Here is a 25,000-nt window from a genome sequence, read left to right on the forward strand (position 1 = left end):
GAAGATGCTGTGATGATTGCCATTTATTTTATAATATTTGTTTATTTGTTTGTTATTATTTGTCTGTTTATTATTTGCTTTATTTTCATTTACTATTACTTATCTGTCAATTTATTATTATTTACTATTTACCTGCTTGTTTATTATTTAACTATATCCTATGCATTTATTTTATTTTATTCATTAATCTATTTACTTATTTATCTTTATTAAAGCCTTTTCCAAATCCATAAAAGCCCCAAAACACCTTTTCCTTTTCCTATAGCTTTCTCACATATCTATCTTACCACAAAAATCTGATCTACACAACCCCTACCTGTCCTAAGACCATACCGTTCCTCACCAATTACTCCCTCTGATCCTCTCCTAATCCTCTCAATCAAGACCCTCCCATAAGCCTTCCCAACTACACTCAACGTGCTGATCCCTCTGAAAATACTACACTCACACTTGTCCCCCTTTCCCTTGTAAAGCGGAACGATACAGGCACTCATCCAGTCCTCCGGCACTCTACCCTCTCTTAAACAAACATTAAATAACCTCACCAGCCAGTCCACCATAACTGTACCTCCTTTCTTCAGACATTTTGCATGGCATCCCATCCAACCCAGGTGCCTTACCTGCTCTCATCATCTTAACAGCTGCTTTCACCTCATCTTTCCCTATTTCTCCTCCATTTTCCTCACTCATCACTCTCATTTTCTTAGCGCTTCCCACTGCAACTACCTTTCCCTCCCTATCTCCTTCACATTTAGCAACTCCCTAAAATACTCTGCCCACCTTCCTCTCACTGCCTTCTCTTCCATTATCGTCTCTCCATCTGCACCTTTTACTTTTTCTTCTCTACTTAATTCACTTCGTCTTCCTCTTTTAATTTATCTCCAAAACATCTTTTTTATTACTTTCAATTTTTTTTTTGTCATACTCTTTCCACATTTCACATCTGCTCTCCTCTTTGTTTCCTTTATCTTATGGTTAACTTCCCTTCTCTTTACTTTGTATCTCTCATACGATTCCCTCGCCCTAATTTGTAGCCAATCTATGAAGGCCTGCTTCTTCTCTTCTACATCCTTCTTTGCTTCCTCATCCCACCACTCACTACCTTTCCTTCTATTTCCTGCCACCCTCCTTGTTCCACACACCATCTTTGCACACCTTAGGACTCCCTCCTTGAACCATCCCCATTCCTCCTCCATTCCTAGGTCTACTCTATCCTTCACTCCCTCCTACTCCCCTCTCAGCTTCTTCTTATACTCCTTCTCCTTGTCTTTCTCATTTAAGCAGTTTACTCTAAGTACCTCCTTATCTTCTGCCCTTTTTCTCTTTCTCCACCTATTCTCCACTCTCAATTTACCTTCCACCAGAAAATGATCTGATATTCCCCCACTCTCTCCCCTTAGAACATGTACATCCTTAACTCTTCCTACCATACTCCTGACCACCACTATATAGTCCACTAACGCTCTATCTACCACCCTTCCATCCACCACCCTCCCCCATGTGTAATTATGCTTGACTTTCTTCCTAAACACTGTATTTGCTATCATCAACTCTCTTTATAGACACATCTCCACCATCAACTCTCCACTACGATTTTTACCTGGAACTCCATACTTCCCAATCACTCCGTCTATTGGTTCGTTTCCTACCCTAGCATTTAGGTCTCCCAATACAACTACATTGACATTTCTCCCTAATCCCTCTATGCACTCATTTAGATCCACCCAAAAAGCCTCCCTTTCCTCTACGCTCTTCTCACTACCAGGCCCATACGCACTTACAGCAACCCACATCTCCCTTCCCAGCTTCACCTTCATCCACATCAACCTTGATGAAACTTCCTTCCACTCCACTACACGCTTACCTATCTCTTCACTTACTAATATAGCCACCCCTTCTCTCCCTCGTCCTCTTTTCACTCCTGAGAACCTCCCAGCTACGCTCCCAAACTAACACTCGCCCCTCCCTTTCATTTTAGTTTCACTCAAAGCCAGTAAATCCATCTTTCTTCCCACAAACATACTGCCTATCTCTTCCCTTTTACTCTCATCTGTACCACATCTACGCACATTAAAAGACCCAAACCTTAGAGTACTGGTTGGAAAACTCGCAGACCTTCTCATGCCTTTACCTTTTTTTTAGGAATGTCCCCTTTTGGGGCTAAAGGTAGTAGGACTCCTAGTTCCATCCCCCGTCCCGTTTTTTGTCGTTCTTTACGACTCAAATGGGAAGACTTGGTGGTAGCATTCTTTTCCCCCACCACAGGGTAGGTAGGCGAAAAAAGGAAATGAATATTCAGAGAATTGGTACAGGACAGTAACAAGGGGTTGGGGACAGCATAACGGAGGGACAGTCATAGTATAAAAGTGTCATAATTTCTCTATGAACAGAGTTTTCCTCTATCACAGACAAATTGATGTGTGACTCTGGTCCATAGGGGCGCCCCATATAGACCTTGAAGTATCAATTACATGCTACTTTGCCACAATAACATGCAGCTAATACTCCAGGCGGGGTATTGGGTGCATGTTATTGGGGTAGACAGGAAGACACTGTGGGAGGAAAACTGTTAAGAGCAGTCAAGAGTTTTTACGAGAGTAGTAGTGCTTGTGTTAGGATTAGAAATGGAGAGAGTGAATGGTTTGAGGTAAAGGTGGGACTTCGTCAGGGATGTATTATGTCGCCCTGGCTGTTCAATCTATACATGGATGGGGTGGTGCGAGAGGTGAATTCAAGGGTGGTGGGTCAGGGGTTGGAGATAGTTAAAGAAAATGGAGAAAAGTAGGAAATAACCAAGTTGTTGTTTGCTGACGACACTGCGTTGTAGCAGGATCAGAGGAGGGATTAAGGAGATTAGTGACAGAATTTGAGGTGTGTGAAAGAAGGAAGCTGAAGATAAATGTGGGCAAAAGTAAGGTGATGAGATGTACAAGGGGAGAGAGTGGCATCAGACTGGAAGTGAATATTAAGGGAGAGAGACTGGAGGAAGTGGATAGTTTTAGATACTTGGGTGCAAATGTGGCAGGAAAGGGAGGAGTGGGGGTGGAGGTAGTATGTAGATTGAAAGAAGCGAGTAAATGTTTTGGTGGATTAAAAAGTGTAATGAGAAATAGACATCTGGGCATTGGTGCTAAGAAGAGGTTACAAGAAGGAGTGCTTGTGCCGACAGCACTGTACGGGGCAGAAACATGGAACATAAGAGAGGAAGAGAGGAGGAGTTTGAATGTGTTTAAAATGAAATGTCTGAGAAGTATGATAGGGGTTACTAGGCTAGATAGGGTGAGAAATGAGGTGAGGAGGAGAACAGGGGTGGAAAGGGAGCAGGGAGATAGGGTTGATGAAAGAGTATTAGGATGGTTTTGACACATGTAAAGAATAAGTGAAGAAAGATCAGTAAATGAGGTGTGGAAAGAAGGAATATGAGGGGGCGTCCTAGGATGAGATGGATGGATGGGGTAAAATGGGCATTACGAAAGAGAGGAATGTCTGTTGAGGAAGGACGGGAGAGGACAGAAGATAGGGGTGAATGGAGAAGGGTTGTGTATGGATGATGCTGTTATGCATGAGGGGGTGGGGGATGGAGAGTGAGGGAGTATGTATGAGAAATAAATTTATGAAGCGACATTGCTGTGGATGTGCTGTGTCTTGCGACACTGCTTCTGACCCAGGGCAGTGGACAGGATACAGGGATGACCCGTCATCCAGAAGGTGCCAAGATGAGAAGGAGGGAGGAGGGTGGAGAGGTGGGAGTGGTTTCTATGCCTTTTTCTTTTTGGCTACCCCCCTCCCGTGTAAAGGGGAAAAAGTCTTTGGTATATGTATGTATGTATCATTATTATAATTTTTTCGCATCCGACCTACTTATGGAACAAAAGGTCTCCTGTCGGCATGCTCCCCCTTTTTAATCCTTTGTATACTGTATCCAACATGAGATCCATAAAATGTCACACTATCATACTTAATTCAACACGATGTCATTTTCCAATTGTAACAGCAGGACCTAACAACACCAGGTTTAGTACACAGGCTATGCCATGCAAAGAATTCTAAGTTGAATATGGTCATCGGAAAGTAAGAGATAGGACCTCACGAGTGTAGCTCGTTTCCTGTATACTACAACGTGGTAAATACAATTAGATACACTAATACAAAGAATAATGTTGTATGATAACGTAGAATAATTGAGTGTACATGGGTAATTTTTCGATTTTTACTTTTGAAAATGTATTCAAAATTATCAGTGCTTTTACCTTTACTTAAGTATTATTTTCCATTATTTTTTATCTATTGGAAGGAAAAAATGGAAATCTACTCGTTCCATCTCAAAGTCGGGAATCGTTATTAACCCTATGTAGAACAACGCAAGGTCAGAAGCAGACCGATCACAAGTGCTTATTCATGTTTGGACTAATTACGTGCGCCCTTACATGTTGCTCAGGCAATTCAGTAGTACCTCACAACGTGCACAAAACACCGTCTGTGGGCGTTTAACTCGCTGAGCAAGGTCATCTCTGCTAAGCAGTGATGGTTGAGTAGTCATGAATTTGGGAATCAGTTACTGATCAAATATAGTCAAAATATATTATATATGCTTAATTCCTATGTGTCTTTTAGTTATGTAGTACCAAATAATTAACTAGTTTATGGTTTCTATAAAATTACTGAGACGAATAGTTCAGGAACAAGGTACTTTTCTTTTTTTACTTCTACTTCAGCATACTTAATTTTGGTTACCTCCTTTTGTACCTCAAGTAATATTTTGTCACTATAACAATAGTTTTACTAAATTGTAAATCAATAAACAAATATATCACACAGTACATTATTGGAAAGTAATACAGGCATCTCGCTTAGACGATCTTGACTCTTCCATTACCGCCGAATCATGTAACAAATTTGAAACATACAAAACGTTGCTCTGTCTAATTTCAAATCATTAAAGGCTATCGCTTTTGTGCAATAGAACGTAATCCTTAGATTCCTTCAAGTGAATCCACGTTTCTGAAGTCAATATGAAACAAACTATACTGGGTTATGTTACTGTATACACAGTTACGCTTCTAACATAATAAGAGTGAACTTACTGATGGGTCCGACGTCAACTACAGGGATGATACCGGAATCACCTCCGTCGGCCATGGTTGTCAGCACACATGTGGTCACATGATAAAGAAATGAGGCTCAGTGCTGCCATTCGTCTGCATTCCTGACAATTTGAGACCCTTATTTATTGTCTGATTCGCATTCAGTGTGAAATTTTTGTAACTTTTGATGTTGCCAATTCCTTTAGGGGGCCGTCCCGATGAATTTCCGTCAAAAAATCGAAATATTCGAGAAAAAAACACCCCTGTCATCTAGTGGCCTTTGGCAATTCAGTCCTGAAATATTTCAGCGAAATACCAAAAAATAAAGGAGTTGTGGCTATTTTTCTGCCCCCCACCCCACTTTTTAGTACACCTTCGCTGCACAAATGTTCGATAAAGTTATTTCATCGCAATAAAAATGGCACAAATGCGTAGACTACTTGGAAACACATCCTAGACTGCAATCTGTTCACTCGGTACGTAAGCTGAGCGAATCATTGTGGAGAGAAATCGAATTGTCGTTCCTTGGAGATAGATAGATATATAGAAGTTTTATTTACTTTTATTTGAAGCTATAATCATTTCAAGAATGCCTAAACATTCGAAGAAGAAGCGTGTGTTTCATGAAAGCTAAGAAACTGAATCAAATCATCGAGACACTGGAGACGACTCATAGCAGTGACCTTGAATAGTGCTGCTGATGCGCCAGCCCGGGACGCGCGAAGCCGAGCGCGTTTTAACCCCTTCACCGCCCTCCGTATCCTCGTTTCCAATGACCTCACCGCAACCATCGAGCAGGCGTTACGTACATCACGAGACTACAAATGACGCTCCGAGTGCTTTTTTTTTCATCACAAGAGCGACTGTCATTGATCATAAGTTTGGAAGAACACATAATCTTCTTTCTCACTTGGTTAGAGTCAATTCCATCATTACAAAAGCACTTGAACAAGACAAAAACATTGATTCATTGCCAAATAAAGTCTATCTATGTAATTATCAATCTATCTAACTATTTATCAGTTCCGATTTCAAGTAAGCGATTTCAAGTAAGCTTTCTAGTAAGCGAACATGGAGACAATGAGAGACGTCACTTCCTGAAACCCTCGCCTTCTGACCTCCTGATACCTCGTAAAACGGGGGATCAGGTACCAGCTACACTTTAAAATACCATGTGAATGACATAGAATGCATGAAGATTGGCGCAGAGAAAAAAATCGAAATGAAAAATACAAAAAAATGCAATGAAATGTATTTTGAACTTCAAAGCTCAATATCTCAAAACTACCTTTTTCTCTACATTTTTTCTATCTCCTCCGTAACTACTCGGGCGATTTTAATGGGGTTTGGATCATTTGAAAGCTGAATAAATTTGCAAACTTTTTATTGTTTTTTTTATAGAAGTTGATATATTGTATTTTGAAAAAAAATATGACACGTTTCAAAAACAAAATTCTTTCTCCTAAACTAAGAGGAAATTCCAAAAACGCCACAATGATTTTTTAGGTATTGCTATAGAGCATTTGTGTGATTTTTTCAGCATGCTCAGTCAATGGATAAGCGAGGAGATACAACTTTTGTAATTGGTCAAAAAACGGTTTTTTATTAATAACTTCATTGTTTTTTAACCAAATGATATAAAAATTGGTGGTGAACATCTCAGTATATGTATATATAACATATTAAAAATTTGCGAAATTCCGATCATAATTGACGAAGTTCGTTTTCGAGCGGGACGGCCCCCAGAATCATAGAGACCTGTATCAAATCTTCAATGAGATTCGGTGACCATACGGATACAGCATATTCCAAATGTGGTCGAGTTAACGATTTATATATTTTATCAATGATAGATATCAAAGATGAGATGAAATGTCTTAGAAGTATGGTAGGGGTCACTAGGTTGGATAGAGTGAGAAACGAGGGGGTGAGGAGGAGAGCGGGAGTGGAAGAGGAGATGGCAGATAGGGCTGATGAAAGAGTATTGGGATGGTTTGGACACAGGGAAAAATGGGTGATGAAAGATTAGTAAAAGAGGAGTGGAAGGCAGAGGTGGAGGGAGTCAACTTGAGGGGACGACCGAAGATGAGATGGAGTGAAGGGAGCGTTGAGCAAAAGAGGATGATTGTTGAGCAAGGAAGGGAGAAGGCAGGAGATAGGGGTGAGTGAAGAATGACTGTGTATGGATGATGCTGTTATACAAGGAAGGGAGGGATAGGGGTGTATAGGGTGCTTATGTGTAAATGATATTTTGACGCAGCTCGAAGGGATTTCTCTCTGTCTTCTCTTTTTCTGCAAGAGGGGACGGAGAGGGGGTGGGTTGCCGATCAAGTAAAACGGCCTTGCTGTGGATGTACTGTGTCTTGCTGCAGTGCGTTTGACCTAAGGCATTTGGCGGATGTAGGGATGACCCGTCATTCAACAGAACCTGAGATGGGAGGGGTTGAACGGGTGGTGGAGAGGAGTGAAATGGGTGGGAATAGGTACGTGCCTTTCACTTAGCTACCTCCCTTATAAGGGGAAAAGAGCTCTTGGTATATAAATAGATGATGAAAGATGGACTTTTAAAACCAAAAGATTGCGCAATCAGTCTTGCTTTCTGAGGCGGAAATATACTGCATAAATGATTTGAGGTCATTACTGATAATTAAGCCGAAATCCTTCTCAGTATCCACTTTTGTTAATGAATATCTAAATAACTTGTAATCATACTTAATGTTAGTTTTACCTATTTGCATAACCTTACATTTACTTGTGTTAAATTTAATTTGCCACTTTTCAGACCATTGCTGTAGTTTACCTAAATCTTCTTGAATATCCAATCACGGAACTGCGTAATGTCGGGGATAAGTTAACAAGATCACAAATAACTCATTTGTTTCAACCAGTTGAATACAGTGTATTTGTCAAAAGAAAAGCGAGAGTAGGCCTACAGTTCATCAAAATGTACATTTTTAAATAATTTTATCTGGCTCAACAGGAACACAACCATCATATTCATTCACCATTTATTAATGAGGGGTAGTCAAAACAAATTTAAAATTATGTATCTATTATATTCAGCGATAAAGGAGGCAAACAAACAGAATACAACTAATCACAATTGTTAAATAGTATTAAATGTCTTATTAGTAATTAATACATCTCCTGTCCAATAGTATGATAGTGTGCCTATTCACCTATTGAATCCTGGGGAAGGTTGTTTCCCAAGGATAAATTCTGATACTAACATAAAATATTCATTATACATATTTCGTAAAGCATATAACTACTTTATAAATTATATCATTGTTTAGATACACCTGTAACAAATGTAATTACACGTAAACTGTCGATTCGCATTTGCCCTTTCAAACTCCCCGCGTTCTGTTCACTTGAAAACATAAGCCTCCAGAGTAACCTTGATGCGGACGGAAGAACATCGCAGTTGACGTCGTGTTGCTTTGTTAACCCATGCCTCGCCGCAGGCCTCAGGAAAATTAACCTCTACAATACTTATAACCGCAGGTATTGATGATGCTACCGTGAAACAAGTAACCTATGTAAGCCTTCTACATAAGAGATACATTTCCGCAGAAATCCTTAGCAACGAACAATGCGACACGAACTACAATCACGCGACTCATCTCCCGGGCAATGAACCTGCACCCACAAGGTCGTATCCGGGAGAGATTACCTAAAGTGTACGAAGTCAAGGTACACTCCAATCATGCAATCTCCGTTGATAAATCTGACGAAATGTACAACGTTCATACTGGTATCTAGTGATGATAACACATGAAAAAGTAACGTTTACATTGTATATATTAAGTGATAACTTGTGGTAGTTAGATTAATCTAAATTTTTTAAAAGTTATAAGAATATCATCTATTACGAGTGTTACGACTAAGGGTAACAACCATGGGCACAGTGACGATGCAAATTACAGCACTGACAAATAATCAGTAAATATAGGACCATCATAAAAGAACAGTGATGATGATGATGATAAATTCTAATTATAATGATTAATGAAGACGAAGATACAACGATGGAAGTAATGGTAAAATAAAAATTGGTTAAGAATAGGGACATTACGACGTCGTGAATTAAATGAAGAGATAAGTAACAAAAATACATAAATAAATTGATAGATAGATAGATAAATAGATATAGATATATTGATGAATAAATAAATAAATAGATAGATAAATAAATAAATAAATGAATAAATAAATAACCAAAAATAAATAGATAAATTAATAGAAAAATACATATATGAATAGATAATTAATAGATGATTAGATAAATAAATAGATGAATTATTATATAGAAAAATAAATAAATAGATGAATAAATGAATAAAAAATAAAAGATAAGTAAGTAAATAAGTAAATAAATCAATTAATACATAACCACTACGTTGAAACAACCAAATAACCAAAATTCTGTCACTTTATGCATCAGGTCCTGGCAACTCAGATTTCTCGACATCGTGGCCTGGCCTGTCTGTGTGATCTCTGTTTATCAGTCAAGACATTCTGCAGCTATGCACGTCAGACATGATAAGATTAGTGAGTGGGTACGCGGTCAAGAAACAAACCGTGTAATCAGTCATTTTTCCAACCCAAGTTCAATAAAACATTGCATTTCGTCTAACGTATGTACGTATGTACACGTGCATCTATTCAATGCATACGGAAGTGGAAACAGATTTATACATGGAGATGAGGACGTACTAAATAAACGCAACAATATTCTAAAGTAAGGTTAACAAAAATAAAAAAAGACACCCAATGTAATCGTGAAGACTAACCCTTCGAGAACTGATGGCGGATCTAAAAAATATGATGGTCTAAACTTGAGCAATTTCTGTGGGTTACTTACCCCATTACCTTCCCTTACCCTCCCTCTCTATCTCCCATTAACCTGCCAAAGAACAATATAGTATGTTTTTCTTTTAATCTCTATTTCAGCATCACTTTGGATTATTTTGCCTGAGAAAATGGTCTTGGTAGAGCAAACTTGTTAATGAAGACTTGTTTTTACTCTCTCCAGTTTTTATAATACACACACACACACACACACACACACACACACACACACACACACACACACACACACACACACACACACACACACACACACACACACACACACACACACATATGAAGAGAGACTAGCAAAACTTGAACTACAGACACTAGAGCAAAGAAGAGAGAGAGGAGATTTGATAGCTATTTACAGAATCATGAAAGGCATAGAAATTATTGATAGAGAGAATCTAATAAAATGGGATGATAGAAATACAAGAGGGCACGGAAAGAAAATCAAGAAAGACAGCTATAGAAGAGATCTGAAAAAGTACAGCTTTCCTCACATAGTAATAGACAGTTGGAACAAGTTAGATGAGAAAGTGGTGTGTGCAACAATACATGAATTTAAAAATAGTTTAGATAAAAATGAGATATGAAGACGGGACACCACGAGCATAGCTCCCCTTCCCGTAAAAATACAACTAGGTAAATACACACACACACACACACACACACACATTACGACATCAACGAGTTGACCGTTCGCTACATAAAGAAAGATGAGAAGAAAATGCGACAGACGGCATCGATATTTTTTTAACAAAGAAGCAAAAAGGGTCGTTACTTCCCGCAATAAGACCATCAGAAAAAATGGGAGCTGTTCTTGCATTGTGGATTGCAGATTGTAGGAAGAAGAACGTAAGTTTGGATACCAACATGATCCAAACAAAAGCAAAGGCCCTTTATGATACCCTTGTGGCTGCTGCTGGACCTGACGACGACGGTGATGAAGAAGAGGACATCGACGACCCCCAACCAGGGACATCGAGTGATTCTCCCAAGAGAGAACGTGGATTCGTGGCCAGCAAGGGCTGGTTTGAAAAATTCCAAAAGAGATTTGGCCTTCGAAGTGTTCCGCTGTACGGTGAAGCTGCTTCTGCTGATACAGCGGCAGCCCAACGCTACGTCGAGGAGGAATTCCCCCAGATTATTGAGGAGGGCGGCTATCTTCCCGAACAAGTATTTAATATGGACCAGACAGGTCTGTTCTGGAAGAGGATGCCGTCCCGCACGTTCCTCTTCAAGAATGAGGTAAAGAAGCCGGGGTTTATGGCCCACAAAGAGCGCGTGGCACTCATCATGTGCGGGATCGCTGCGGGCTTTATGATCAAGCTCGGGCTTGCTTATAAGTCTAGGAATCCACGTGACTTGAAAAACAAGAACAAGGCTCTCCTACCCGTCTACTGGGTGTACAACGCGGAGGCATAGATAACGAAGGCACTTACAAATGACTGGTTCATCAACTGCTTCCACTCCTCTTTTACTAATCTTTCATCATTCATTCTTTCCCTGTGTCCAAACCATCCCAATAATCTTTCATTAGACCTAATTGCCACCTCTTTTTCCAACCCCGTTCTCCTCCTCACCTCCTCGTTTCTCTCTCTGTCTAACCTAGTAACCCCTACCAAACTTCTCAAACATTTCATCTCATCTTTGATATCTGTCATTAATAAGCTATATAAATCGTTAATTCATCCACATTTGGAATATGCTGTATCCGTATGGTCACCGAATCTCATAGAAGATCTGGTACAGGTCTCTATGATTCTTAAAGGAATTGACAACATCAAAAATGACAAAAATTTCACTATTGACAACATCAAAAGTGACAAAAATTTCACACTGAATGCGAATCAGACAATAAATAAGGGTCTCAAATTGTCAGGAAATAGATTTAATTTGGAAGTGGGCAGAAACAACTTCGCCAACCGTGTAGTAAAGGGATGGAATAAACTTCCTGCAGAGGCAGTGCAATGTAGTACAGTTCGAGCTTTTAAGATTTTTTAGATAAACACCTAAGCAATATGTTGTAATGCATGCCATTTAATGAATTTTATTTCATCTATTGTTTTATCATTATTATTTAACTATTTCTTTATTATTTATCATTATATGTTTATTTTATCTACTTATTTACTTATTTATTTATTTGCTTATTAATTTAAGTTACTTATTTCCATTATTTTTTCGCATCCGACCTAGTTATGGACCAAATGGTTTCCTGTCGGCATGCTCGTCTTTTGTATCCTTTTTAATTTGGCAACTGAAGGAATGCAGACGAATGGCAACACTGAGCCTCATTTCTTTATCATGTGACCACATTGTGTGCTGACAACCATGGCCGACGGAGGTGATTCCGGTATCATCCCTGTAGTTGACGTCGGACCCATCAGTAAGTTCACTCTTATTATGTTAGAAGCGTAACTGTGTATACAGTAACATAACCCAGTATAGTTTGTTTCATATTGACTTCAGAAACGTGGATTCACTTGAAGGAATCTAAGGATTACGTTCTATTACACAAAAGCGATAGCCTTTAATGATTTGAAATTAGACAGAGCAACGTTTTGTATGTTTCAAATTTGTTACATGATTCGGCAGTAATGGAAGAGTCAAGATCGTCTAAGCGAGATGTCTGTATTACTTTCCAATAATGTACTGTGTGATATATTTGTTTATTGATTTACAATTTAGTAAAACTATTGTTATAGTGACAAAATATTACTTGAGGTACAAAAGGAGGTACCCAATATTAAGTATGCACAAGTTGAAGTAAAAAAAGAAAAGTACCTTGTTCCATAATTATTATTATTATTATTATTATTATTATTATTATTATTATTATTATTATTATTATTATTATTATTATTATTATTATTATTATTATTATTATTATTATTATTATTATTATTATTATTATTATTATTATTATTATTATTATTATTATTATTATTATTATTATTATTATTATCATTATTATTATTAATATTATTATTATTATTATTATTATTATTATTATTATTATTATTATTATTATTATTATTATTATTATTATTATTATTATTATTATTATTATTATTATTATTATTATTATTGTTATTATTATTATTATTATTATTATTATTATTATCATTATTATTATCATCATTATCATCATCATCATCATCATCATCATCATCATCATCATCATCATCATCATCATCATCATCATCATCATCATCATCATCATCATCATCATCATCATCATTATTATTATTATTATTGTTATTGTTATCATCATCATCATCATCATCATCATCATCATCATCATCATCATCATCATCATCATCATCATCATCATCATCATCATCATCATCATCATCATCATCATCATTATTATTATTATTATTATTATTATTATTATTATTATTATTATTATCATTATTATCATCATCATCAATATTATTGTAAGAAGGGTAGAGGGAAAGACACACACACACACACACACACACACACACACACACACACACACACACACACACACACACACACACACACACACACACACACACACACACACACACACACACACACACACACACACACACACACACACACACACACACACACACTTCAACGAACGGACGGCTTAGAAGACGTTCTGAAGAAAATTGAAGTTTCGTGGATCCCAACGCAAAGAGAAGTGCCTATTGTATTTGCAGGGTGGGGGGGGGGGAAATTGCTCGTGGGGTAGTGGGAAAGTAGGGAAAGAGGAGAAGGGGAGGGATTGGTGAGGGAAATGGAAGGAAATGAGGAAGGAGAGGACTTGGCCCCGGCAGACCGGCGAATGGAAAACAAACGGCCCCCCGACCAGCTGAGCCCCGATGAAATGTCTAAAAAAACTGTAAATATTATAAGTATAGATAAGAGCAATACAGTAGAAAGTGATGAGAATATTTTCCAGGGATTTAAAGAGGGTGGGGGGGACACAACCCCCCCCCCCCCCGACAGACAAGACTAGAAGAGAAGGTCGATAAGATGATCGAGGACTTGGAGCGTAGGTTCGGTCATGTTAACAACATTGTACGGAGGGTTGAAAAATTGGAAGAACTAGAGAAGGCGAACAAAAACTTAACTAAGGAAATTGAAGAATTAAAAAAACAGTTAAAAGAAGTAAAAGAAGAGAATAAAGTCTTAAAGGAGAATAATAAGGAGAACAAGGAGGGTTGGAAAAAAATCCAAGAAAATAGCAAAGTTGCATTCACTGACATAATCAGACAGCAAATGAATGAACAAACTGAAAACTCAGTTATTAAAGTGATGAGACAGAAGGAGAATATAGTAAGAGACTTAGCAGACAGAAAGAAATGTATAATTATATTAGGAATGGAAGAGAAACATAACCCAGATAGAACCTCAAGAATCAAAGAGGAAAATGAAAAAGTAAGAAATTTACTAGAATTTTTTCAGTAAGATGAACCAGAAATAATGAAACAAATCGAAGAGAAATTCAGGCTCGGGAAATATAGTACAGACAAGACCAGACCAATTAAGATTAAATTCAGGTCACAAACTACGGCTGAGAATATCTTATCCAAAACAGGGAAACTAGCAACAAGTGAACAATATAAAAAGGTATGGATAAAAAGGGAAATGAGTAAAGAGGAAAGAGAGGAAGAAAAACAGAAAAGACTTGAAGCTAAGGAAAAAAAACGAGATAAGAACGGAGTCAGAAAAAGAGAGATTCTATTGGAGAGTAGTGAATATGAAACTAAAGAAAGTCGACATACAAGAGAAAAACAAAAGGGAAACAGAGAACACAATGGAAGTGGCAGAAAACTAAGAGTGTCTTACACAAATATAGATGGATTAATAACAGGATTGAATGAGCTGAATGATTATTTGAAAGAAAAAGAACCAGACATAATGGGAATTGTAGAAACAAAATTAAAAGGTCCACTACCACCCAACAGTGTAGGACATGATGCATATAATTATTGGATTAGAAACAGAGTGAAAAAGGAAGGGGGTGGAGTTATGTTCCTGACTAAGAAGGATATAAACGTGAAGTGTGTCACATATGGAAAGAATACAGTAGAGATGATAATGATGGAAGTAGAAGACAGAGATAAGAAGAGCAGAAAGTTTGTGATAAATTATGTGCCTCCGAAAACAGCCTCGTGGGAAGAGAGTGAACATAAAAGTATGTTAGAGGACACAAAGATAACATTAAACAAGATAATGGAAGCGGGAGGAAAAATAGTTATGATGGGCGACTTTAATTGCAAAGAAATCTGCTGGGAAGAAATGACAGTAAAGGGTGGAGACGGCTCATGGGGAAACGCTCTACTTGAGATGGTTACTGACCATACAATGACACAATGGATACAGGAGAACACTAGGTATAGAAATGAAGAAGAGCCATCGAGACTAGACCTAATAATTACATCTGAACCTAGAATAGTGGACAAAATTGAATATAAAACACCAATAAGTAAAAGTGACCACATATTGATTGAACTGGAACTTAATGAAGAAATATATATGAAAAGAAATGAACAATATAGAAAAGGAAGAATGATGTATGAAAAAACAAACTTTGATAAAATAAGAGAATTCTTTCAAAAGGAAAACTGGGAAGAAATATACAAAGAAGAAACAACAGTAGAAGAGAAATGGAATATTTTGACAAAATTTTACAAAAAAGGAGTGGAAAAGTATGTCCCAAGACAAAAACAAGAAAAAGAATATGTAAAATGCTGGTACAACAAAAGTTGTAGGGAGTTAAAAGACAAAAGAGACAAAGCCTGGACCAGATGGAAAAAAGACAGAAGACCTGAAAAATGGAAAATATATACCTGTTATAGAAATGAATATGTACAAACGTGCAGAGAGGAAAAGAGAAAATATGAAAAATATATCATAGAAAAGTGTAAAGATCAACCAAAACTATTCTACAGATTTGTAAACAATAAACTGAAAAACAAACAAGACTTGGAGAAATTAAGACAAGAGGGAGTTGAATACACTGAGGAAATGGAAATGGCGGAAATTATGAACAAACATTTTAAATCAGTGTTTACAAGGGAGAACATACAACCTGAAGAGATCGAATGGAAAGAGAAAGTCCCCCCTATGGAAGAAATAGAAGTAACAAAGAATGAAATATTAACACACTTGAGTAATCTTGATGTCAGAAAATCGCATGGACCAGATGAAATAGCAAACTGGATACTGAAAGAATGCAGGAATGAACTGGCAGACAATATACATAGCATACTAAATAGTTCCTTGAAAGAAGGAAAAGTTCCAGAAGATTGGAAAAAAGCAAATATAGTACCTATATATAAAGGAGGAAATAAAGAAGAACCTACCAACTATAGACCAGTCTCTCTAACAAGTACAATAGCAAAAATTTGTGAAAGAATTATCAAAAGTAGATGGGTAAAATATTTAGAAAAAAACAAAGTGTTAAATCCAAGGCAATTTGGATTCAGACAAGGACGATCATGCGTCACCAATTTAATATGTTTCTATTCAAGGCTAATAGATATAATACAAGAAAGAGATGGATGGGCGGACTGTGCATTTTTAGACCTAAAGAAAGCTTTTGACAAAGTACCACATAAGAAGTTGCTTAAGAAATTAGAAACTGAAGGAGGAATACAGGGCAAACTACTAAATTGGATGGAAGACTTTTTGCAAGAAAGAAAAATGAGAGTAGTGATAAGAAACCAGCACTCAAAATGGGATGAAGTAATAAGCGGTGTTCCGCAAGGAACAGTTCTGGCCCCAATAATGTTTGCTATATATATTAATGATATGGATAAAGAAATTGAAAGTTACATGAGCTTCTTTGCAGATGACGCAAAACTGTTAAAAAAGTGAACATGGAAGAAGATTGTGAGTCACTACAGAGTGATCTCAATAAAGTATAGGAATAGAGTAGGAAGTGGGAGATGGAGTTCAATACAAAAAAGTGTAGTATAATGGAATTTGGAAAAAGCAAAAACAGAATAACAGGATCATATAAATTGGGAGAAGAAGGAATAAAAAAAGTAGAAAATGAGAAGGACCTGGGAGTCATTGTTATGAATAATATGTCACCTGAGAAACATATAAATAAGATTTTTGGAGAAACTTATAATTTAATAAGAACAATCAAAGTTGCATTTACATACCTGGATGAAGAAATGGTGAAGAAAATTCTAATCACCCTGATAAGACCAAGATTGGAATATGCAGCAACGATATGGTCACCAAGTACAAAAAAATGTATAAAAAAAACTTGAAAGAATACAAAGAGCAATTACAAAATTGGCACCAACACTCTCAAAACTATCATATGAAGAGAGACTGGCAAAACTTGAACTACAGACACTAGAGCAAAGAAGAGAGAGAGGAGATTTGATAGCTATTTACATAATCATGAAAGGCATAGAAATTACTGATAGAGAGAATCTGATAAAATGGGATGACAGAAATACAAGAGGACACGGAAATAAAATAAAAAAAGACAGCTATAGAAGAGATTTGAAAAAGAACAGCTTTCCTCACAGAGTAATAGACAGTTGGAACAAGTTGGATGAGAAAGTGGTGTGTGCAAAAACAATACATGAATTTAAAAATAGTTTAGATAAAATGAGATATGAAGACGGGACCCCACGAGCATAGCTCCCCTTCCCGTAAAATACAACTAGGTAAATACAACTAGGTAAATACACACTTCAACGAACGGACGGCTTAGAGGACGTTCTGAAGAAAAAGTGAAATTTCGTGGATCCCGAAGCAAAGGAAGTACCTATTGTATTTACAGGGTGGGGGGGGGGAATTGCTCGTGGTGTAGGGGATAGTGAGGAAAAAGGAGAAGGGGAGGGATTACTGAGGGAAATGGAAGGAAATGAGGAAGGAGAGGACTTGGCCCAGGCAGGCAGACGCCATGTAAACAAAAGAGGTCCCGACCAATTTAGTGACGACGAAATGTCTAACAAAAATGTAAAGATTAGAAACATAGATAAGAACAATTCAATGGAAGGTGAGGATAACAATTTCCAAGGATTTAAAGAGAGGGAGGCGGATACCAACCTCCCCCGACTAGCAAAACTGGAGGAAAGGCTTGAACAAATGACTGAACATTGGGAGATTAGGTTCGGTAAAATGTCAAAACTTGCAGAAAAGTTTGAAAGATTGGAAGAGCTAGAGAAGGCGAACAAAAACTTAACTGATGAAATAGAAGAACTAAAAAGACATTTAAGAGAAGTAAAAGAGGAGAATAAAGAATTAAAAAGGAACAATAAAGACAATAAAGAAACAATAGCAAAAGAGGCACAGGGGTGGAGAAAGATACAGGAAAATAGTAAAGTTGCATTTACTGACATAATTAAACAGCAAATGAAAGAACAAACTGAAGACTCAGTTATCAAAGTGATGAGACAGAAGGAGAATATTGTAAGAGACTTAGCAGACAAAAAGAAATGTATAATTATATTAGGAATGGAAGAGAAACATAACCCAGATAGAACCTCAAGAATCAAAGAGGAAAATGAAAAAGTAAGCAGTTTACTACAATTAGTTCAGGAAGATAAACCAGAAATAATGAAACAAATCGAAGAGAAGTTCAGACTCGGAAAGTATAGTACAGATAACACCAGACCAATTAAGATTAAATTCAGGTCACAAACGACGGCAGAGAATATCTTATCCAAAACAGGGAAACTAGCAACAAGTGAACAATATAAAAAGGTATGGATAAAAAGGGAAATGAATAAAGAAGAAAGAGAGGAAGAAAAGCAGAAAAGACTTGAAGCTAAGGAAAAAAACGAGAACAAAACAGAGTCAGAAAAAGAGAGATTCTATTGGAGAGTAGTGAATATGAAAGTAAGGAAATTCGACACACAAGAGAAAAACAAAAGGGAAACAGAGAACACAATGGAAGTGGCAGAAAACTAAGAGTGTCTTACACAAATATAGATGGATTAATAACAGGATTGAATGAGCTGAATGATTATTTGAAGGAAAAAGAACCGGACATAATGGGAATTGTAGAAACAAAATTAAAAGGTCCACTACCACCCAACAGTGTAGGACATGATGCATATAATTATTGGATTAGAAACAGAGAGACAAAGCAAGGGGGTGGAGTTATGTTCCTGACTAAGAAGGATATAAACGTGAAGGGTGTCACATATGGAAAGAATACAGTAGAGATGATTATGATCGAAGTGGAAGACAGAGATAAGAAGAGCAGAAAGTTTGTGATAAATTATGTGCCTCCGAAAACAGCCTCGTGGGAAGAGAGTGAACATAAAAGTATGTTAGAGGACACAAAGATAACATTAAATAAGATAATGGAAGATGGAGGAAGAATAGTTATGATGGGCGACTATAATTGCAAAGAAATCTGCTGGGAAGAGATGACAGTAAAGGGTGGAGACGGCTCATGGGGAAACGCTCTACTTGAGATGATTACTGACAATACAATGACACAGTGGATACAGGAGAACACTAGGTATAGAAATGAGGAAGAACCATCGAGACTAGACCTAATAATTACATCTGAACCCAAAACAGTGGACAAGATTGCATATAAAACACCAATATGTTGAAAGTTATGGGTATTATATAAACGCTTAGAAAAGTACTTAACTGTTTATTGTTCTTGAAAGGCACAATGCACATGACACGATTAAGTTTATATTCAGACAAAAATGTACACGTCAACCTCTCCACACTGTGGCTTCAAAATGACTGACTTGTAATGGAGTAACGTCTCCCTTAGCGTGGGAAATCTCTCAGGCCTAGCAACTGAACTTTGTTATACATGCAAATTAAGTACAGATTATACAATAAATCAAATGACAAAATTCTTACTATACATTGCATTGTACATTCAATCAAAAACAACACAAGATGCACAATAACAAATATTCATATTTCAACACTCCTTCTCAGATTGTATTGTTTTTGTAAATTCTATTCATTCACTTTTTGTTCAGTCATTCCCATACCTTTTCTAAATTTTTGAAACTTATCCACAGGGAGTGCCTTGGTTAATATATCAGCCAACATATTATCACTTGGACAATATTTCACACCAATGATTTTGTTATTGATCAACTCTCTCACAAAATGAAACTTTATATCAATATGTTTAGTACGAGAATGATCTTTATGATTCTTCGCAAGGACTATAGCAGACTGATTATCCTCAAAGATAGTTATAGGACTTTGACAATCGTGTTTCAAGTCCGTTAGCAAAGATTTAAGCCAAACAGCTTCCTGTGCTGCACCAGATAGTGCTACATATTCCGCCTCAGCAGTTGAGAGTGCAACGCACGTTTGTTTGTTTGAGCGCCAAAAAATCAGTCCACTAGTCCCGAGCCTAAAACAATAACCTGATGTGGATTTACGGTCAGATCTATCACCAGCCCAGTCAGCATCAGCAAAACCTACACATTCATTTACATCATCATTAGTATAGAGCAGTCCAACTGTAATGGTTCCTTTGAGATATCTGAAGATCCTCTTAACTGCTGACCAATGCTGTTGATAAGGTTTATTACAATACTTTGCAACATTACATACTGCATATGAAATGTCTGGTCTGGTTTTTGAGGACAAAAATAACAAACTGCCAACTGCAGATTGATACTTAGTAGTATCAAAGAGATCTGATTCATCATAGTCTTTTAAAAGAACATTGCTTACATCACATGGAGTAGATACAGGCTTACAGTCACCAAAGCCAAACTTGTTAAGAACACTCTTAATAAATCCAGATTGATTGATGAATATTTTACCATTATTTTGTGCAATTTTTACACCTAAAAAATATTTCAATTCTCCTAAGTCCTTCATCAAGTAACGCTCACTCAACAAATTCTTAATCTCAGCAATAACATCAAAGGACTTACAAGCTAAAATGACATCATCAACATATATGGCAATTATACACAAATCATTATCATACATACGAGTGTAAACACATGAATCACTAGGACTTTGTTCAAAATGCAAGTCTTTAAGAAATTTATCTAAGTTATCATTCCAACATTTAGGACCTTGTTTGAGGCCATAAATGGCCTTATTTAGTTTGCATAGTAACTCTTCTTTTCCAGGTTCATGAAAAGATTCGGGTTGAGTTAAGTAAATCTCTTCACGCAGTTCTCCATTGAGAAATGCAGAAGATACATCCATCTGATGGATCTTTAATCCTTCTCTAGCAGCTAATGATAAGATGGTACGTATTGACTCAAACCTAACCACAGGACTGAAGGTCTCATCATAGTCAATACCAGGTCTTTGTGAAAAACCTTGAGCAACTAAGCGAGCTTTGTAAGAGGAAACTGAGCCATCAGGTCCAATTTTCTTTTTAAAAACCCACTTTGATTTGACGGGAGTTCGTCCTTCTGGCAACTCTGTCAAATCCCAAACATCATTAGAAGAAAGAGCTGTTATTTCACTCTGCATAGCTGCCTTCCAAAGAGATTTTTCAGGTCTATTCAAAGCATCTTCAACACTTTGTGGTTCACCAAGTGATGGTGCATCACAAATATTAACCCATTCACCAAGACGTTCTGGTGGACGTCTATCTCTATTGGACCTCCTAACATGCATTTCAGGAGCTTCATTTCCATTTTTCTCATCTTTATCTACAGGAATGGAAATATCAACTTTTTCAACTGAAACAGAATCAACATTAGCACACTCCTTCTCAAGAAAATACATTTGAGATTCATTGAAAATTACATCCCTGCTGTAAATTATTTTCTTACTAGTTACATCATACAATCTGTAACCTTTAGTAGTAGATCCATATCCTAACATAACACAACGCTTAGATTTAGAATCTAATTTAGATCTTTCATCTTTAGGTACATGAACATATGATACACATCCAAAAATTCTTAAATGTTCAACATTAGGTTTTCTGCCGTTAAGAGCTTCATATGGTGTCATGTCTGTTAGAGCAGCTGTTGGACACCTATTTCTAATATAGACTGCTGTACTTAGAGCTTCAGCCCAAAATGACTTAGGTAAGTTTGAATCTGATAGCATTGCTCTTACGGTTTCAACCAGGGTACGATTTTTCCTTTCTGCAACACCATTCTGTTCAGGAGTTTTAGATACAATAGTTTCATGACGTATACTCTTTTGGAACTCATTGGAGGTATACTCTCCCCCGTTATCTGATCTCACAATTTTGATTTTAGCATCATATTGTTTCTCAACCAATGTCTTCCACTCTACAAATTTGTTGAAAACATCACTCTTATTTGTCAAAATGCACACCCATGTATACCTAGAAGCATCATCTATGAAGGTCAGAAAGTAATTACCATTACCCAAAGAACTAGGGTTAAGCTTCCCACATACATCAGTATGTATTAATTCAAACAATTTTCTATTTCCGTCCTTCAGTGATGGTCGAAATGGTTGTCTATGATTCTTACCATCAACACAGCTTTCACAAAAAATAGAGTCACTTCTAAGAGAACTGTTGACACCATTTATCATATCTTTCCTAACTAATTTACAAAGGTTATCAATGCCAAGGTGGCCTAACCTGCGATGCCATAACATCTCTTTTGACTGTGCAACAAGTGCAGAATTGGGGACAGAGTCAAGTGTTGATGCAGCTGCAATATCACTAACACATTCTAGAAAATACAAATTCCCTACTAAATTTGCAACAGCCAACAACTCATTTTCTTGGTTGAAAATTTCACATTTACCTTCATGGAAATTTACAGTTACATCATTCTTAACCATCTTAGGTACTGACATCAAATTATAAGTTAAATCAGGTATGAAGAGAACATCTTTTAGAGTATAATTAGTTATTTCATCATTAGGTAGTTTCAATTTAATGCAAACATCACCTACTCCATAAGCTTTCAATGCTCTACCATCTCCTACTTCAACAAACAAGGGCATTTCTAGTGTCTCATAACTTGAAAAAAGTTCCTTTTTATGGGACATATGTTGCGTAGCACCTGAATCAATTACCCAACTGCCTGCTTTGACTGCAGTATTTATAGATAAAGCACTAGCAACCAATGCTATTTCTTTTTCCTTTTTATTTCCCAAGGCACAATTCACTTTTTCATTTTTACACATCTTCAAATAAACCCAAAATTTTTTCTTGACGTGCCCCATCTTTTTGCACTCAAAACACTGTATCTTTTTATATGACTTTGTTTTATTAACAACAAGTGCACTGTTATTGTTTGTTGACTTCATAAGACTACACTTACTTTCTTCGTGTAGAAGACGTTCCGTCACAGTTTCCCACTTTGGAAAATTTTCCGAAGCCTCTAGTGCTGTTACAAGCACTGAATAACTGTCAGGCAATGACGATAATAATGAAATTACCTTGTCTTCCTCGTTAACGGCGTCGCCAACCACTGCGAGTTCATCAAATAGTTCTACGAACTTCTTCAAATGTTCCTGCATACTGTCTTCCTGGCGTAATTTCATGTTGTACAACCGTTTCTTGAGTCTTAGTTTATTTGACCAGGTTTTCTTTTGAAAAGTGTCCTCCAGTAGTTTCCACACAGCACCTGGATCAGTTGGATCCCCAACCAAATAAAGAAGGTTTTGGTCAATAGCCAATACAATAAAAGCCAACGCCCTGGCTTTTTTCTTATTGTATTTTTCCAGTTCCGCTTCCTCTGTCGGTACTGTTTCTGAGCCACTTACTATACCAAACATATCCTCTTTAATCAAGTGCATCTTCATCTGCAACTTCCACGTAGGATAGTTCTTATCATTCAACAGTGTGAGGTTGATTGTACTACGATCCATTTTGTCAGTCTGTGTCACACAAATGAAATGCAACGTAATAAACACTTACGTTCACTCTTGTTCACGTGCCTACACCGCCATGCTCGATTCAATCACTATTCGCTGTGACGCAGTGTAATTTCTAAGCACACAAAATAACGTGTCCTGGGCCCATAACCTATGTTGAAAGTTATGGGTATTATATAAACGCTTAGAAAAGTACTTAACTGTTTATTGTTCTTGAAAGGCACAATGCACATGACACGATTAAGTTTATATTCAGACAAAAATGTACACGTCAACCTCTCCACACTGTGGCTTCACAATGACTGACTTGTAATGGAGTAACGTCTCCCTTAGCGCGGGAAATCTCTCAGGCCTAGCAACTGAACTTTGTTATACATGCAAATTAAGTACAGATTATACAATAAATCAAATGACAAAATTCTTACTATACATTGCATTGTACATTCAATCAAAAACAACACAAGATGCACAATAACAAATATTCATATTTCAACACCAATAAGTAAAAGTGACCACATATTGATTGAACTGGAACTAATTGAAGAAAAATACATGAAAAGAAATGAACAATATAGAAAAGGAAGAATGATGTATGATTTTTTTTTTTATATATTAAGAGAATTCTTTCAAAAAGAAAACTGGGAAGAAATATACAAAGAAGAAACAACAGTGGAAGAGAAATGGAATATTTTGACAAAAATTTACAAAAAAGGAGTGGAAAAGTATGTCCCAAGACAAAAACAAGAAAAAGAATATGTAAAATGCTGGTACAATAGAAGTTGTAGGGAGTTAAAAGACAAAAGAGACAAAGCTTGGACCAGATGGAAAAAAGACAGAAGGCCTGATAAATGGAAAATGTATAGTTGTTATAGAAATGAATATGTACAAGCATGCAGAGAGGAAAAGAGAAAATATGAAAAAGATGTCATAGAAAAGTGTAAAGATCAACCAAAACTATTTTACAGATTTGTAAACAACAAATTGAAAAACAAACAAGACTTGGAGAAATTAAGACAAGGAGGAGTTGAATACACAGAGGAAATTGAAATGGCGGAAATTATGAACAAACATTTTAAATCAGTGTTTACAAGGGAGAACATACAACCTGAAGAGATCGAATGGAAAGAGAAAGTCCCTCCCATGAAAGAAATAGAAGTAACAAAGAACGAAATATTGAAACACTTGAGTAATCTTGATGTCAGAAAATCGCATGGACCAGATGAAATAGCAAACTGGATTTTGAAAGAATGCAGGAATGAACTGGCAGA

The 25,000-nt window shown here is 36.8% G+C and overlaps 2 protein-coding genes across 2 annotated transcripts in view; one reads left to right on the top strand and one right to left on the bottom strand.

The window, feature by feature from the left end:
* The window catches only part of LOC143018173 (uncharacterized), a 24,375-nt gene extending 19,139 nt beyond the window's left edge, over positions 1–5,236 (bottom strand). The window contains exon 1 of the mRNA XM_076173348.1: positions 5,085–5,236. Within this exon, the coding sequence (XP_076029463.1) occupies positions 5,085–5,139 (55 nt within the window). The 5' untranslated portion in view covers positions 5,140–5,236. The remainder of the gene's footprint in view (positions 1–5,084) is intronic.
* Positions 5,237–12,184: 6,948 nt separating this feature from the next.
* Positions 12,185–25,000, top strand: part of LOC143018175 (uncharacterized) — an 86,618-nt gene continuing 73,802 nt past the window's right edge. Inside the window, exon 1 of the mRNA XM_076173351.1 lies at positions 12,185–12,333. Coding sequence (XP_076029466.1) covers positions 12,279–12,333 — 55 coding nt within the window. The 5' untranslated portion in view covers positions 12,185–12,278. The remainder of the gene's footprint in view (positions 12,334–25,000) is intronic.

Source organism: Oratosquilla oratoria, chromosome 34 (genome assembly GCF_046742065.1).
Source record: "Oratosquilla oratoria isolate Oo_2021 chromosome 34, ASM4674206v1, whole genome shotgun sequence".
Taxonomy (NCBI): domain Eukaryota; kingdom Metazoa; phylum Arthropoda; class Malacostraca; order Stomatopoda; family Squillidae; genus Oratosquilla; species Oratosquilla oratoria.